General features: G+C 41.9%; 1 protein-coding gene across 4 annotated transcripts in view; it reads left to right on the top strand.

Annotated features, from left to right (window-relative positions):
• Upp1 (uridine phosphorylase 1) overlaps positions 1-15,070 on the top strand; it is a 24,275-nt gene extending 9,205 nt beyond the window's left edge. For all 4 annotated transcript variants that reach the window (XM_078039761.1, XM_078039759.1, XM_078039758.1 and 1 more), the window contains exons 3-9: positions 722-788; positions 4,500-4,617; positions 5,987-6,145; positions 7,727-7,841; positions 11,433-11,642; positions 11,928-12,074; positions 12,794-15,070. In XM_078039761.1, the coding sequence (XP_077895887.1) occupies positions 742-788; positions 4,500-4,617; positions 5,987-6,145; positions 7,727-7,841; positions 11,433-11,642; positions 11,928-12,074; positions 12,794-12,933 (936 nt within the window). In that variant the 5' untranslated portion in view covers positions 722-741 and the 3' untranslated portion in view covers positions 12,934-15,070. The remainder of the gene's footprint in view (positions 1-721; positions 789-4,499; positions 4,618-5,986; positions 6,146-7,726; positions 7,842-11,432; positions 11,643-11,927; positions 12,075-12,793) is intronic.

Below are 15,070 nucleotides of genomic sequence, written 5' to 3'. Positions count from 1 at the left end.
TATAGACGGAGGAGAGGGATAGCTGGGTCAAATGGTGATTCCATTCCAGGTTTTCCAAGGAATATCCATACTGTTTTCCATATTGGCTGCACCAATTTGCAGTTCCACCAGCAATGTATGAGTGTGCCTTTTTCGCCCACATCCTCGCCAACACTTATTGTTGTTTGTCTTCAAAATAGCTGCCATTCTGACTGGAGTGAGATGGTATCTTAGAGTAGTTTTGATTTGCATTTCTCTAATTGCTAGAGATGATGAACATTTTTTTCACATATTTCTTGATTGATTGAATATCCTCTTCTGCAAAGTGTCTGTTCATGTCCTTGACTTGCCGATCACTTGATCCTTCTCTTTCCCCTGCTGCCTGTAAAACTTGGAAGAGGATAATAAGTGTTATAGAAGGGTAAGGCAGAGAGGTGTGGTCTGTAGTGCCAATGACTTTCCAACTACACCTGGGCTGGGAAAGCAGGAAGTGGGGACAGACTCTCTAAAAAGTGTGAGATCCATCTTTGGCCTGTTGGAACCTTTTTTGCCATCTCCTTTCTGAAATTAGTAACCCTTTAAACACATACACAGGCACTGTACACATTTGCACCATCTACATGGTGTAAATACATGAGGATGTCCACTTCTTGGCCCTGACTTTCCATATTCCTGAAATCTGCTCATGACCTTAATTCCTGTTGGGTATATTCACTTGTTTTGTGCAATGTTTTGTCCTTAGGGTCCTGCCACAGTGACAGCATGGCGGCTGCAAGAGCTGAAGCAAAGGAACATGAAAACTCTCACAAGTAAGGCTGACCATGCAGGGTTGGGAAGGGTTGGGCTGGTTTTATTGTATGCTCTGAGCCACTCATCTTTCTAAGAGCTTGGCATATGTGAATGCATTTGATTCTCATGACACAGACTGAGAGCTGAGAGGTTAAGGGCTTGAAAGTTTCTCAATTCAGATGATCAAGACCTTTAGCGTGGGTGCTGGGGTTTCTGCTATTAACCCTCTGGACATGTGGTCTCAGAAGTCCAGGCAGTTCAATGTTAACATTTGTGAATTTTGTTCTATACGCAGCCACTTTTCTAAAACAAAATTTCCTGCTCATCTCCTAGCTGTGGGATCTTAAATGTTTTCCTAATTTCTTTCTAACTTTTCATCTTTCTATCATATGATTTTTCTTCTATGGATATTGGAGATTGAACTCAGGGGCACTAGACCACTGAGCAACATCCCCAGTCCTAATTTTGTATTTTATTTAGAGACAGGGTCTCACTGAGTTAATTAGTGCCTTGCTTTTGCTGAGGCTGGATTTGAACTCTTGATCCTTCTGCCTCAGCCTCCTGAGCTGCTGGGATTATAGGTGTGCACCAGGGTGCTTGGCTATCCTTTGCTTTTAAGGACACCTCTTTTAAGCCTTTAAGTTTGGGCATTGCTAACAAAGCAAAAATTTCTTATCTTTGCCTGATTTCTACATGGACTTTGTGTGTGTGTGTTTGGCATTGAACCAGGACCTTGAGCTTGCTAACAAGCACACATGGAACCACTGAAATGTAACCCCAGGTCCTATTACGTGGACTTTAAATCAACTGACTTTTCTATCTTCCTCACCACCTGATTGTCTATTACCTTTGCTTGGGTTGCCTGGGGTAACCTCCTGTCCTGCTTTTGTGGGCTCAATAGTAGGTTCTCGATTAATAATTTTTTCAATGAATAAAATAATAGAATAAATCAAGATAAATTCCCTTGGAGTTGCATACAGAGTAGAGAAATATCTTTTTAAGTACTATGGCTCTGACATGTTACTTTAAAAATTCTTTAAAAAGTAAATTAGAAAATGTCCAATTCATTAAGGCACATGCCAAAAGTTATATATTTTAAAATCATTGGTAGTCTTTCAAAGTTACACCATGTTTCCTTTTCCAGCTCTTCCTGGAACCAAGAATAAAAGAACATTTTCTATTTTGAAATAGGTGGCCAAGTTGTTATCATCACATCCTGTTGTGTCAAAGTTTGTGCTTTGTCCTTCTGTTTTATGTACTGTGTTCCTAACATCCTGAGGGAGAAAGGAACTATGGTTACATTAAATGTAATTATCACTGAAAGAGTATGGAGACTCCTATGATGGTCAGAAGTTCAGATTGCCCTATAGAAAAGAAAGGCTTTGGGGGAAAAATCTAGGAATACTCTTGGATATGGTTCCTTGAAAAATACCCGTTTCCCCAAGTAAAGTGAAACCTGTGTCTGAAGAAGCAGGAAGCCTTGTCAGGAAGAGGTGGGCTCAGGGCAGGCGGATCTTGCATGCCCTTTCTGAGCAAGGTTCCCAGCACCTGTGCCCAGAGTGCCATCAGCACAGCCTCTGCATATGGTCGGCACATCAGGAAGGGTCGACAGCTGAGAGTTGATCTACTGGCCATGGCTCTCTGATGTATTTCCTAACACTATGAGACAGTCAACCATCCCCCACTCCCTTTATAAAGATCTTCCTCTCTCTTTAGTCTTTTATACTATCTTTTCTCTGTTAGCCTTTCAAAAATGTTCCTGTGTTGAATTAAGCTGGACAGCACTCTCGGGGAATGGACAGGAGGGGAAATTTTATAACATGAAAATAAGAAGCAAACTGATGTAGGTAGAGGTAGATGTGGGAACCCTTGGGGTTGTCGTTGATGCTGACTGCCAGAAAGAAATGGAATCAACAGGGAGAGAAAACAGAGAAGGTCTTTCAACCTTGTTTTGCGTGTCTGCTCGAGCTATTGGGGATTCAGATAAGTAGGACATGGTCAGGGCCTCCAGAAGTTTTTGTTACTGGAGATAATTATAGTTCTTATGTTAAATATAAAAATAATTTTTAATAATGAAATATAGGTCAGGTACAATGGGCATCCTCTGGAGAGAGGGAGGATGGATGAGGTCTCAGGAAAGCGCCCCCATGTTTAATGGTATGGGTGTTCCTTGACTTACAATGGATAATGACCTTTCAACCATCGTAGGTTGAAAATACTGCAAAAGGAAATACATTCAATACACATCACTTCCAGCTTAGTAACACAGCACACCATAGAGCATGGCTGACCAGGAGCAGAGGAAGCTGCCGCTGACCATTACAAGAGAGGATTGTACTGTGTATTGTTACCTTGGGAAAAGACCCAAATTCATAACTCAAAGTATGATTTTACTGAATGTGTACCACTTTCACACCATCATAAAGTCAAACCATCTGCCTGTGGTTTAGCAATATGAACCCCATTGTTCATATTGCCAAATCACAGGCAGCTGAGAACATTGCTCTCTCTTGCATTCTTTTTCTTTTCTCTTGAGTTAAATTGAAAATGAAACATATCAGTAAGGTCTGGGCAGGAAGTCAGATACAGAAGGGGGAAAAACAAAACAGAAGGCCTGATTGCTCTGAGTTCAGAGCACCCTGATTTCCTTCAATCTTAGCACTAGCACACACAATTTCCCAGCTATGTTTGGGGATGTGATGGTAAAAAGCCAGGCTTTAAATTCTAGGAATTTGTCATAGGATCAGACTTCTCCTTTATGATACGCAGACCTGCTCACAGATGCTAGAGAGGTGATGGTGACAGGCTCCTGATATTATGTGTTTATCAAATTTTTGCAAGGTGTTGCTTTTGAAGTGTATTCCCATGCCATCTTTGGGAATCAGAGGCAGGCATTGTGAAGGAGTCATGTTGAAGGTTGGCTCTGAGGGACTTTGGCAGACAGTAGGTGGAGCTGTCGAGACCTGGGACACCTGTTTCTGTACGTAAAGCTTCACTGGAACACAAAGACACTCATTTGTGTGTCTGTCTTGCTTTCATGAGACAATGGCAGACTTGAGTCATGACAGAAACTTAGTGATCTGTAAAACTATATTTACTGTCTGGCCAAAAGCTTGCTGACCCCTGTTCTACAGCAGCAGTGTGCTGTCACAAAGAAATGTAATGTGAATCAATATACATGTTCTCTAGAATGGCTTGTAAGCCATTCTGAAAAAAAAAATAAAATGGGTGGAAATCTTGTCTCACTACTCGTAATAGGCACTACATGGGTGACATGTTAGCTAGTGCATAAGAAAATGAAATTCAAGGCATTATCTTTGGGTGGTAAAAATAGAACTTCTTTTTTCTATCTCTGACAATCTTTCTTATGGTGAATACATTACTTTTAAAATAAAGTTATATTTATGTATCAATGAACTGTATTGGGATAGCAACTGGCTATACTCTTTGTATGGGGTGACTTAACATTTTGATCTTTATGCTGTTGTGTATTTTTCTGAATTTTCCTCATTGTCTTCTAATAGTGGCCCTGGGAACAAAGAGGAATTATGAGGAAGGAGATGGGGAAGTGGGGACTTTGACAGTGCAGTGTTGTCTTATCCCCAGGGTCTGCCTGTGCTCCTTCCCCAATATGTGCCTCACACATCGCACTCACATCTGGCACTTCTGTGATGATGCTGGTAATTGGAATTGGTGTTATATAAACCCTCTATTTTCTTGTTTTCTAACAGCAACTGCCTCATCCGACTTGCAAATCCACATGTAGCAGCAATGAAGGAAGATATTCTCTATCATTTCAATCTCAGCACTAGCACTTGTGATTTCCCAGCTAAGTTTGGAGATGTGAAGGTAAGAAGCCAGGCTTTTAATTCTAGGAATTTGTCTTAGGATCAGCCTTCTCCTATACGATATGCAGACTTATGTTGTACACAGTGCACTCATGGGGTCTTTCTTCTATGGTTACAGTTTGTGTGTGTTGGTGGGAGCCCCTCCCGGATGAAGAACTTTATCAGATACATTGCCGTAGAGCTGGGCTACTCATAGGTGATTGAGAAGTGACTGGTCACAGGTTCTTGATGTTATATTTTTCTCAAATTTTTTTACAAAGTGTGATTTCTCAATCACCATATGAATAGCAAGTGAAAAATAAAACTATTCTAAATACTTTCATACTGGCTTTTAATTCATCTCTTAGAATATAATTGAAATAGTATATAAAATAAACTTAATGCCTGTAGTTCCAGGTACTTGGGAGGCTGAGATGGGAGGATCACTCAAGCTCAGGAGTTCAGAGCCAGCCTGAACACCACAGTGAGAACCCACATCAAAAAACAAGTAAATAGCTGGGTGTGATGGTGCATGCCTGTAATCCTAGTGGTTGGGGAGGCTGAGACGGTAGGGACACAAGTTCAAAGACAGCTTCAGCAATTTAGGCTCTAAGCAACTTGGCGAGACCCTGTCTCAAAATAAATATTAAAAAAAAAAACAACAACCTGGGGGATATGGCTCAGTGGTAGAGTGCTTGCCTAGCATGTGTGAGGCACTGAATTCAATTCTCAGCACCACATATAAAATAAAGGTCCATCAACAACTAAAAATTAAAAAAAAACACTTAAAAATTTATTTATTTAATCTTCCTAATCCTTAAAACTGGCTTATTTGCTTTTTGTTTTTTTTCAAAACAAATATTTTCTTATGTGACAAAATAAAGTTTTTACTTCTCTGATACCAACCAACAATAGCTAAAGCTTCCTAAGTTCCTACAGGATCCCTGGCTCCTCATGCATTGGCCATTTGACTTTCAGGGGACCAGGGGAGAGGGAGTAATTTGTAGCCCATTTTCCAGGTGAGTTGTGGGACTCTGGTCACACGAAGAGGTGGAGGGACAGTGAGGAACTCACACCATCTTAATCCAGCTCATTCCACACCTGGGCTGCCTTCCACAGTACAGGGAGCCTGAGCATGCATGATGTCTAGAATTGCCCTATCAAAGAGCAAGAGTCTGGGCCCCTGCATTTGTGGAGTAACTGTGTTGTTCTACAGGGCTGCCTATGCTTAGACCTATACCATTGCTTGGATTTCTAAGTTCATGCATGGTTTGTTGGTGCTATCCTGGGTTTCTTGGATTTCTTAGATTTCTAAGTTCCTAGAGGACACCAACTTCGAGGACTTAGGTTGTACATAGTGCACTCATGGGGTCTTTCTTCTATGGTTACAGTTTGTGTGTGTTGGTGGGAGCCCCACCCGGATGAAGAAATTTATCAGATACATTGCCGTAGAGCTGGGCCTTGACCATCCAGGAGAAGAGTACCCCAATATCTGTGTAGGCACTGATCGCTTCGCCATGTACAAAGTTGGACCCGTGCTGTCTGTGAGTGTGAGTATCTGGAGACTTAGTCACCTGAGTGAAATTTGGACTTTGTGTCTAGGCTCTGCAAGGCCTTGCCCCTATGTACACATAGCTAGCTGGTCCCTAAAACCTGCTTAGTGTAAAAGCTGGGAGCAAACTGAATCCTAAGCAGCTGGGATACACAGATAAACAGAAGGAACTCAGGCTCCTGCTCTTGAGGCTCAGTCCCTTGGAGAGATTATGTACATAAATGTAAATATAAATGCAAATACACACAGCTGTCCATACGGTGTGTGGGTGGCAGTTGCAGGGAGTGTATGAGCAGAATGTAGAAGGGGTATCCAGTCCTAACCAGGGTGGTAAGGAGAGCTACAAACACCAGGCCTTCTTATAGTGAGTTACTTTATAACAAATTTTTGCTTATCAATAAGAATGAACACAGAAATCTCTAGTATTCTACCAAAGAAATCTTCTCACTTTTCAGTTTTGATTTCCTTTGTCAGCGGCAATGTAAATGAAGAGCCACATAGTTAGCAAATGATAGCCCTCCTGTTGAGACATGCATTCCTAATGTCTTGGTTAGATGAGACCTCTAGCAATATCCTCTGCCTGGAACATATCATAGAGGCAAGACATCATTTAATTATAGAGAGTTTAGGAAAGCATTTCTTGTGTGTAGACACTGATAAATTCTCAAAGGGACCCTTCTCCCATAGGGCTGTGTCAGAGGAACAGCATCTGCTCCTGTGCTAAGTGCATCCCAGGGAGGGGTAGAAGATATGGCTATAGGAGTGTCTTGAAAAGTCCGGGGGAGGTATGCAGAGAGACCCTTAGAGGAGGAAACAACACCGTGCAGATTCAGCAAGTGATCTGATGTTGGGGACTGAGGGATCAGCCAGTTATCTAATCTGGCTGAAACAGAGAGGCTAAGGAGAAAAGCAAAAAGGTAAAACTTTTAACTGGTGTGTGGGTGGTAGGCAACTGTGCAGGCTTCAAATGCCAGAAGGAGCTATTTGTTACTCAGCAGTAGCAGCTGTTATTTTCTGCTGAGCTTCTGGTTCTTCTACTGCTCCTGCTTAACAGGTTTTTACAGATCATTGGGCTCACATATAAAGAACTCTCTGTACACTTTAAGTTTCTTGAAGTGTTAATAGTGTTCATCTTATTGTCACTATGATGAGTTTATTGGATTGAAGTACGAGACACAAAAGGTCAACCAGAATAAAGTAGTTCCCCCTAACTCACAGGAGATAAGTTTTAAGACCTCCAACCCCAGTGGACGTCTAAAACCCAGGATAGCACCAACAAACCATGCATGTACTGTGTTTTCCTATGCATACGCACCTATGATAAAATTTAGCTTATAAATTAGGTGCAGTAAGAGATTAACAACAATCACTAATAAAATAGGAAAATTATGATAATATTTTCTAATAGAAGTTTCTTCAATGTGGTTTCTGTTTCTCCTAATATCTCATAATACTGTACTTTTCTTGTTGTCCTCTGAAACTGAAACTATGGAGTGCAAACTCTCCAATGGGGCGGGGGTGCTGCTGCAATAAGAAAAGTGCAGTCTGGCATTCACCTTTGGCTTCTCTCTGATTCTAGCACGGGATGGGTGTTCCTTCCATTGCAATCATGTTGCATGAGCTCATCAAGTTGCTGTACCATGCCAAGTGTTCCAACGTCAGCGTCATCCGTATCGGCACTTCTGGTGGAATAGGTAAGGGCTGTGGAGGGTCCTCTTGCTCTGTGAATAGCAAGGGGCCAGAGCCCCTGTAGCAGCCCCAGCATGTGTGAGGTTTGGTACAACCTATCTGAGATTTGTTCAAGAATGGATTAATAGGAGGCAAAGGAAACTTTTTTTTTTTTTTTTGGTCTCACCTATTCTCCTAGCCTGAACCCCAGAAATCACAGCTGGGAGTCATCATGCCAGGAACCTGCAGAAGCTTGTCCTTCTGAAACTACATAATTCCTGTATTTTTATTTGCTTTATTCTCTTTATTCTTTCTAATCCTTCTTCTCTGCCTCTCTCTCCCCTCCTGTGCTCACTCTTCCTCCTCCTATTCCTGAAAGAATTTGAATTACCTTATGAGAAAACCAGCAAAAAACCAAAGAGGGAAGAAAAAGTAGAATGCAAACCTCAGGTAAAAGTCCTTAAACTAGCCCCAAAATTCTCAGTTCTCAACCTGTTTTAAAAAAAACAAAAACAGGATTTAATGAGAAACCAAAATGATAAAATTGTTAAATTGTCTCTTAGTCCCTTTCTGTTGCTAATAACACAACACCAAGGACTGGGCGGATTGTAAAGAGAAGAGATTAATTTGGGCTCATGGTTATTGTCCAAGGTGGTTGGTGATGCCTTCTTCTTTCAGAGTCCCAACATGGTGCAGGGCATCATCATGAGGTGAGACACAGGATAGGAGAGAGACCTAGCCAAACGAGGCCATGAGATGACTCATTAGTTTATTAATTGCCGTGAAGCAATCAACCTTTCATGAGGGCAGAGCACTAATCACCTCTTAAAGGCCCCACCTGATCCCACCTCTTAATATCTCATAATGGGGTGTACATTTCAACATGAGTTTTGGAGTTTTGGAGGGGATACGACATACTCAAAGCAGAAGTCCATTAGGCTTTAAGTAAGCTGTCCCACCCTCTCATGTCCCAACACTGTGCCAGTCTTCCTACTTTCTGGCACTTACCACTCCCAATAAGGAGATAGAGCTAGTGGAAAGAACCTGAATTCACTGCAAGGCAAGTTGAGTCCTTAGGTTAGCAACTAGGCCCCTGCAAATTGTTCCTGACTGTATAGCTCTGGTTTCTCTTGGGTTTAGGGTAATGTGAAAATTTATTTATTTTTTTTTACTTAGATAAGTCTATTTTAGACCCTAGATCTTCTGAATATACAATTGTTTCTTGGTATATGAAAAGGATTGATTCCAGGATCGCTGACATATACCAAAATCTCCAGATGCTTCTCTTAAATAAAATGGTACAACATTTGCATGTAATATAATCTACATATACCCTCTCACATACTTTTTATCATCTCAGGTTACTTACACTACTGAATACAGTGTAAATGCTATGTAAATAGTTGTTTACACTGTGCTATCTAGGGAATAATGACAAGAAAAAAAGTCTGTAGGTGCTCAGTACAGGTGCAGAATTTTTTTCAAATATTTTTGATCTGCAGTTGATTGAATCCAAAGATGTGGAACCTAGGGATATGGAGGTCTGATTGTGTTATTTTTCTTTTCATCATATAAAGATATATGCAAAATCTGTGTTTGCATGGTTATAATTACAAGTTTAAAGAAAAGCATACCAATGGCCGTGAGTCATCTCTGTCTTATAAACTTAATTTCTGGTACCACCAACCAGATATTTGGGACCATGCATCTCATATCAAACATCTACTAAGAGATCTTGCAAGTTATTTTTGAGTTTCTAATACAGAGGGACTGTTAAAGTTTATGACCAGAAATTTTTTCTGTGGGAAGTAGTATAAATGTTCCCTCAATTACCCCATAAAAATGGAAATTGCAACGAGAGAACAAGACCCAAAAGTATTGGACATCATTGATGATAAAATGTGAGATGGTATTTTCACAAATCTCAAAATATGAATGGGTGGGGACAAATATCATCACCTGTTTAGGAAGAATCTCAGGGCTATAGGCAACTGAAAAACCTGAGCACAGAGTAATTTCAAGACAGCCAACAGGAACATCTAGGAAAAATGTGGGTCTGATATGGAACCTAGCACCTGCCGTGAGGGAAGGGTGATGCTGAGACCTGAGGGTGCAACATCTCAGGCCCCATGAACAACCAGGGCTCAGGGTGCTTTGTTGTAGGTGTAATCTCAAAGCTGAAAAAAACTGCTGATGGAAGCTCAGCACTGACCACCATACATAGGAGGGGCAAGGGGAAGTTCTGATACCTGCCATGGGGAAGCAGAACAGCCAGAGTTGGCCACATTTTAAATGTCTCACAAAAACAACCAGTGTAGGAGCTTGAGAAAAGTTATCTTGGTTCATTGATGCTTCCAGTGTCACTTCAAAATAAATATCAGGAAAGGATCATGTTTGTCTTAGTCCACTGGATTACTATAACAAAAATAACCAGAGTTGCATGGTTTAGACAAAAGAAATTTATTTCTCACAATTCTAAAGGCTAGAAGTCTAAGATCAAAGTTCTGGCAGGCTGAGTGTCTGGTGAGGGCCTGCCTTCTTGTTCATAGATGGTGTGTCCTGGATGTGTCCTCACATGGTGGAAGGGCTGAGGCATCTCTCCGGGATCTCTTTTCTAAGAGTGCTAATCCCATTAATTAGGGCTTCACAGTCATGACCTAATCAATTCCCCAAAGCCCTGCCTGCTAAGACCATCATTGTCTTCGGGGTGAGGATTTCATTATACAGATTATGGAGGGAGACAAACATTCACTCCACAACAATGGTCAGTTCCCATGCAAAGCCAAATATGGTGGTGCACACTCATAATTCCAGTGGCTTGGGAAGATCAGGCAGTAGGAATGTAAATTCAAATCCAGCCTTAGCAACTTAACAAGGCCCTAAGCAACTTAGAGAGACCCTGTCTCAAAACTTAAGAAAAGGTGGGGGTATGCTGGGGATATGGATCAATGGTCAAGTGCCTCTGGGTTCAACTTCTGGCATCTAAATAAAAAAATAATCACATGGAAAGCTATTATAGGACAAAAGAATAATGAGCAGAATATTATTCTTACAAATAAGAAAATTTTCCAGGAAGGTATGTCCAGAAACAGACCCCAAAATAGGACCTAATAATGCATCAATCGCAGAGGAAATTTGGTCAGGGACTGGTTATTACTGAAGCTAGGGATGTATGGAGATGGAAATTCTCATACTATTATTTGCTTTTGTATTTCTTGAAAGCTTATATAATAAAATACTACAGAACATTAAGTTGTTAATGTTAAACATTCATTCATTAATTTAGGAATTAAATACATCACAATCACCTATATTATAGAGCCCAAGCAATGGTAAAAAATAGCAAAGTCAAGAAGATACAAATATTTGACAAAGGGCATGGAGGTTCCTGGCAATGTCTATGTTTTATTTTGTGCTTCTCCATATGATTATGTGTTAATTACTTATGTAGTCAGAAAAAGCTTTTAGTGGGAAGCGGGTTGTAGTGTATTTTTTAGCACAGTTCCAGATCCTTTTAGTACTTTCGTGTGCCAATGGGTCATATTCTTTTCTCCACATTTCTGCTGAGCGCTGTCCCAACTGCCATGCGCAGCCATGTCATCTGTTTCTGTCCTTAGGTCTGGAGCCTGGCTCGGTGGTCATCACCCAGCAGGCAGTGGATGCCTGCTTCAAGCCAGAGTTTGAGCAGATTGTCCTGGGGAAGCGGGTTGTTCGAAACACGGACATGGATGAGCAGTTGGTGCAGGAATTGATGCAGTGTTCTGCAGACCTGAAGGAATTCCCCACAGTGGTGGGGAAAACCATATGTTCCTTGGACTTCTATGAGGGTGAGACAATGGGTGAGGTACCTCTGGTCCAGACAGCCCTAGTCTGTTCCCTGGTCCTGCCCTGGAAGGTGGGCTGTTCTCTGGGTGAGGATGTCTATACATGGGCTACTGTTCCAGCTGCAACCTTTTCATGTTGGCTACCATGGTTGATTTGAGTGGGCACACAGGTGGGCGATGGGTGGGCAATGGGTGGGTCCCCATCCCCATGTACTGGTGGTGGCACACTGCAAGAATGCAGTAGGAGCTGACACCTCTATGTGGTTCTCATGTCTCTGTGTGCTGCAGGGCAAGGCCGTCTGGACGGTGCCATCTGTTTCTATACGGAGAAGGACAAGCAGGCCTATCTACAAGCGGCCCAGGCTGCAGGCGTCCGGAACATCGAGATGGAATCTTCAGTTTTTGCCTCCATGTGCAGAACATGTGGTCTCCGAGGTAGGAGGGCAGGTTATGGCCTTGGTCTCTTCCTCTGTCTCTGCTCTGCTGGCTCATCCAGAAGCCCCACTAGGGCCCTCCTCCCAAGACTCCCCAATACTGCTTTCTGACTTCTTCTCACCTTGCCACAAAGTAATTTCTCACCTAGGTGGCATTCCTGGACCCCTGTGTACAGTGTCCTTTGATTGTCACACACAGAATGCAAGGTTCCTCAGTGTGTCTGCAGCAACTCCCCCACATTATTGAGAGGGAGAAGAAAGAGACCTGCCTTAGCTCAGACTGTGTTGCCATATAATGTGATACCTCCATGCCTACCAAGAGCTTGGCTCTTGAAAATTTTAGCTTTCTGATTGTGGCTAATCCACCCCCACATTCCTAGTCATCTTCAAGTCCAACTCCGCCTTCCAGAATGCCCTATAGCCCTATCACCTGAGATAACATGTGCTCTTTGGGATGGTATAGGGCAGCCAGGATCTGGTCCTGGGATTGGACTGGGAATGCCTTTTGGAAACAATGGGAAGAGGCAGGAGGAGCACTTGAGGACCTTTCCCTCTCCTCCTGCATCTGCCCACACATCACTGTGGTTGCTGCTAGAATGGACCCAGCTTCCTGGCAGGTGGCACAATCAGCTCCTCTGAGTTCTCTGGTCCTTCCTTCATGTCAGTGAACTAACCCAGAGAGTTGGTGCTCTGCCTTAATGTTACCTTTGCTCTTTGCAGCGGCTGTGGTGTGTGTCACCTATCTGGACCGCCTGAAAGGGGACCAGATCACCAGCCCCCACGAGGTGCTTGCTGAGTACGAGCAGAGGCCACAGAGACTGGTGAGCCACTTCATCAAGAAAAGTCTGGGAAAGGTCTAAGGTCCTTCCCTTCCCCTCGAAGCACAAGCTCCTGCAATTATTGGACAATAAAACCATTGTCCAAAATCCTCTTCTAACTTGGAGTATGCTTTACATAAGGATTAGGGAATTGGACTGCAATTAGGAGGTAAGGAATCATGGATTAACTACACACAGATTTTATTAAAATTTTGTAACAGCATTTTTAAAGATGTTTTCCTGCTTTGGAGTTTCCCCCCACCCCCATTCTCATGAATGTTTGAGTTCTTTCTGGGGAAAATTTTTAGACTTGTTAAAGTTTTTTTATAATTGTAGATGGACAGAATGTCTTTATTTCATTTGTTATTTTTTATGTGGTGCTGAAGATTGAACCCCATGCCTCCCGCATGCTAGGCAAGTGCTTTGCCACTGAGCTACAGCTACAGCCCCTCTGACGTATTTTTAAACTTCAGTTCAGTTGTCTCTTTATACCTCATACCAAAATCCATGGATGCTCAAGTGCCTTATATAAAATGGTGTAGCATTTGCCTATAACCTGCGCAAACCTTCCATATACTTTAAATCATCTCTAGGTTACTTACATTTACTACAATATAAATGCTATGTAAAAGTTATATTGTGTTGCTTAGGAAGTAATACTAGAAAAGCATTTTCATTACAATTTTTTTTCCTGAATTATTTTCAGTTCTTTGTTGGTTGAATCCTGGGGTACAGAAGCAGGGATATGGGGGATTGACTGCTCACCACTTGTAAGGATAGACTACTGAAAACCAAAGAGCAGGTGCAAGGGGTTGAGAAATAAATGCATATATACATGTGTACAGATGAAGTTTCCAAGTTCTATTTAGGCAGATTTCTGGAAGCTTCTACATTGGCCTGGGCTGTGTCTGCTCCAGTGAAGGCTGATGCCCTCAACTTCCTACCCCCAGCACAAGCTCAGGAGCTAGATTTACATCCTTTGTTCTTAGGCCACCCTCATGTGCTCCCCTGTCTTCCAATTCCTAAGTGCCCCCAGATTTCAACTTGATATCACAATGCCCTTTGGGTGCAGAACAATGTGGCCAGAAAACCAGGTAATGTCCATGTGGTGGCCCCCTGCAGTCTCAAATCACACTGACCCATTCTACTATGTAGCTCCTGCCACCTGCTGTCTGGGCTAGATTCCAGTGTCCTATAGATGGCCCTTATTCCTTTGTATTTCACCAGCCACCCTGGGCTGGGCTGAGGATGCAGATGGGGTAGAAATACCCCAATACTTAGGGGACCTGCAGGCTAGTCTTTTCACACCTCAGTCCATGCAGGTGTAGCCAGAGGTCCCCTTGCCCACCTTCCACCACTTCCTGAGAGACTATCTTTGATAAAGCAGAAAAAAAAATCTAAAAAAACAACAAAAAAATGCAAACAACCTGTTAATAGAGGTGATTTAAGACAAAAGAGGAAGCTATTATTAGAAAGGGAAGGGCTGGGGAGTCATTGCAGAACTTGTTGACTGAGCACTTTCCTCTGGGATGGGGCCGATTTACAGTGACTTCTGTAATGAGGTTTCCTTCCTGGGTCAGCCTGTCTCCCATTCCTAACATGTGTTAATGGCCCAAGGCAGAATGCTGAGATAGGGAGCCAACTCCCAGCACAGGGGAAAGGGCCACTGCACACCCTATCACTTGCTTTTATTCTTGTTTTGAAGATTCATTTCTTTTCTTTTCTTTTCTTTTTTCGCACTGAAGATTCATATAGTAGAAACAGTATTGAAAAATTGAAGTATGTGCATTAACACAATACTATTTCAGCTTATCATGCTAAATGAAATAAGCCAATCCCACAAAATCAAAGGCCAAATGTTTTTCTCTAATATGCAGATGCTAATTCACAATAAGGGGTTGGGGGCATTAGGGAAGAATAGCATTACCTTAGATTAGGTAGAGGAAAGTGATGGGAGAGGAGGGGAAGGGATGTGAGGTTAGGAAAGATAATAGAATGAAACAGATATTATTACTATCTATATATATATGTGACTGAATGACCAATATGATTCTGCAATATGTACACTCAGAAAAATGAGAAATTATATTCTATCTATGTATATCAAAGTACATAAATGCATTCTATTGTCATGTATAACTAATTAAAATAAAGAAATAAATATATTATTTATACCAAA

Source organism: Ictidomys tridecemlineatus, chromosome 2, assembly GCF_052094955.1.
Source record: "Ictidomys tridecemlineatus isolate mIctTri1 chromosome 2, mIctTri1.hap1, whole genome shotgun sequence".
In the NCBI taxonomy this organism is placed as follows: Eukaryota; Metazoa; Chordata; class Mammalia; order Rodentia; family Sciuridae; genus Ictidomys; species Ictidomys tridecemlineatus.
The sequence above is the reverse complement of the archived record's forward strand: the minus strand, read 5'-3'. Positions and strand labels throughout refer to the sequence as shown.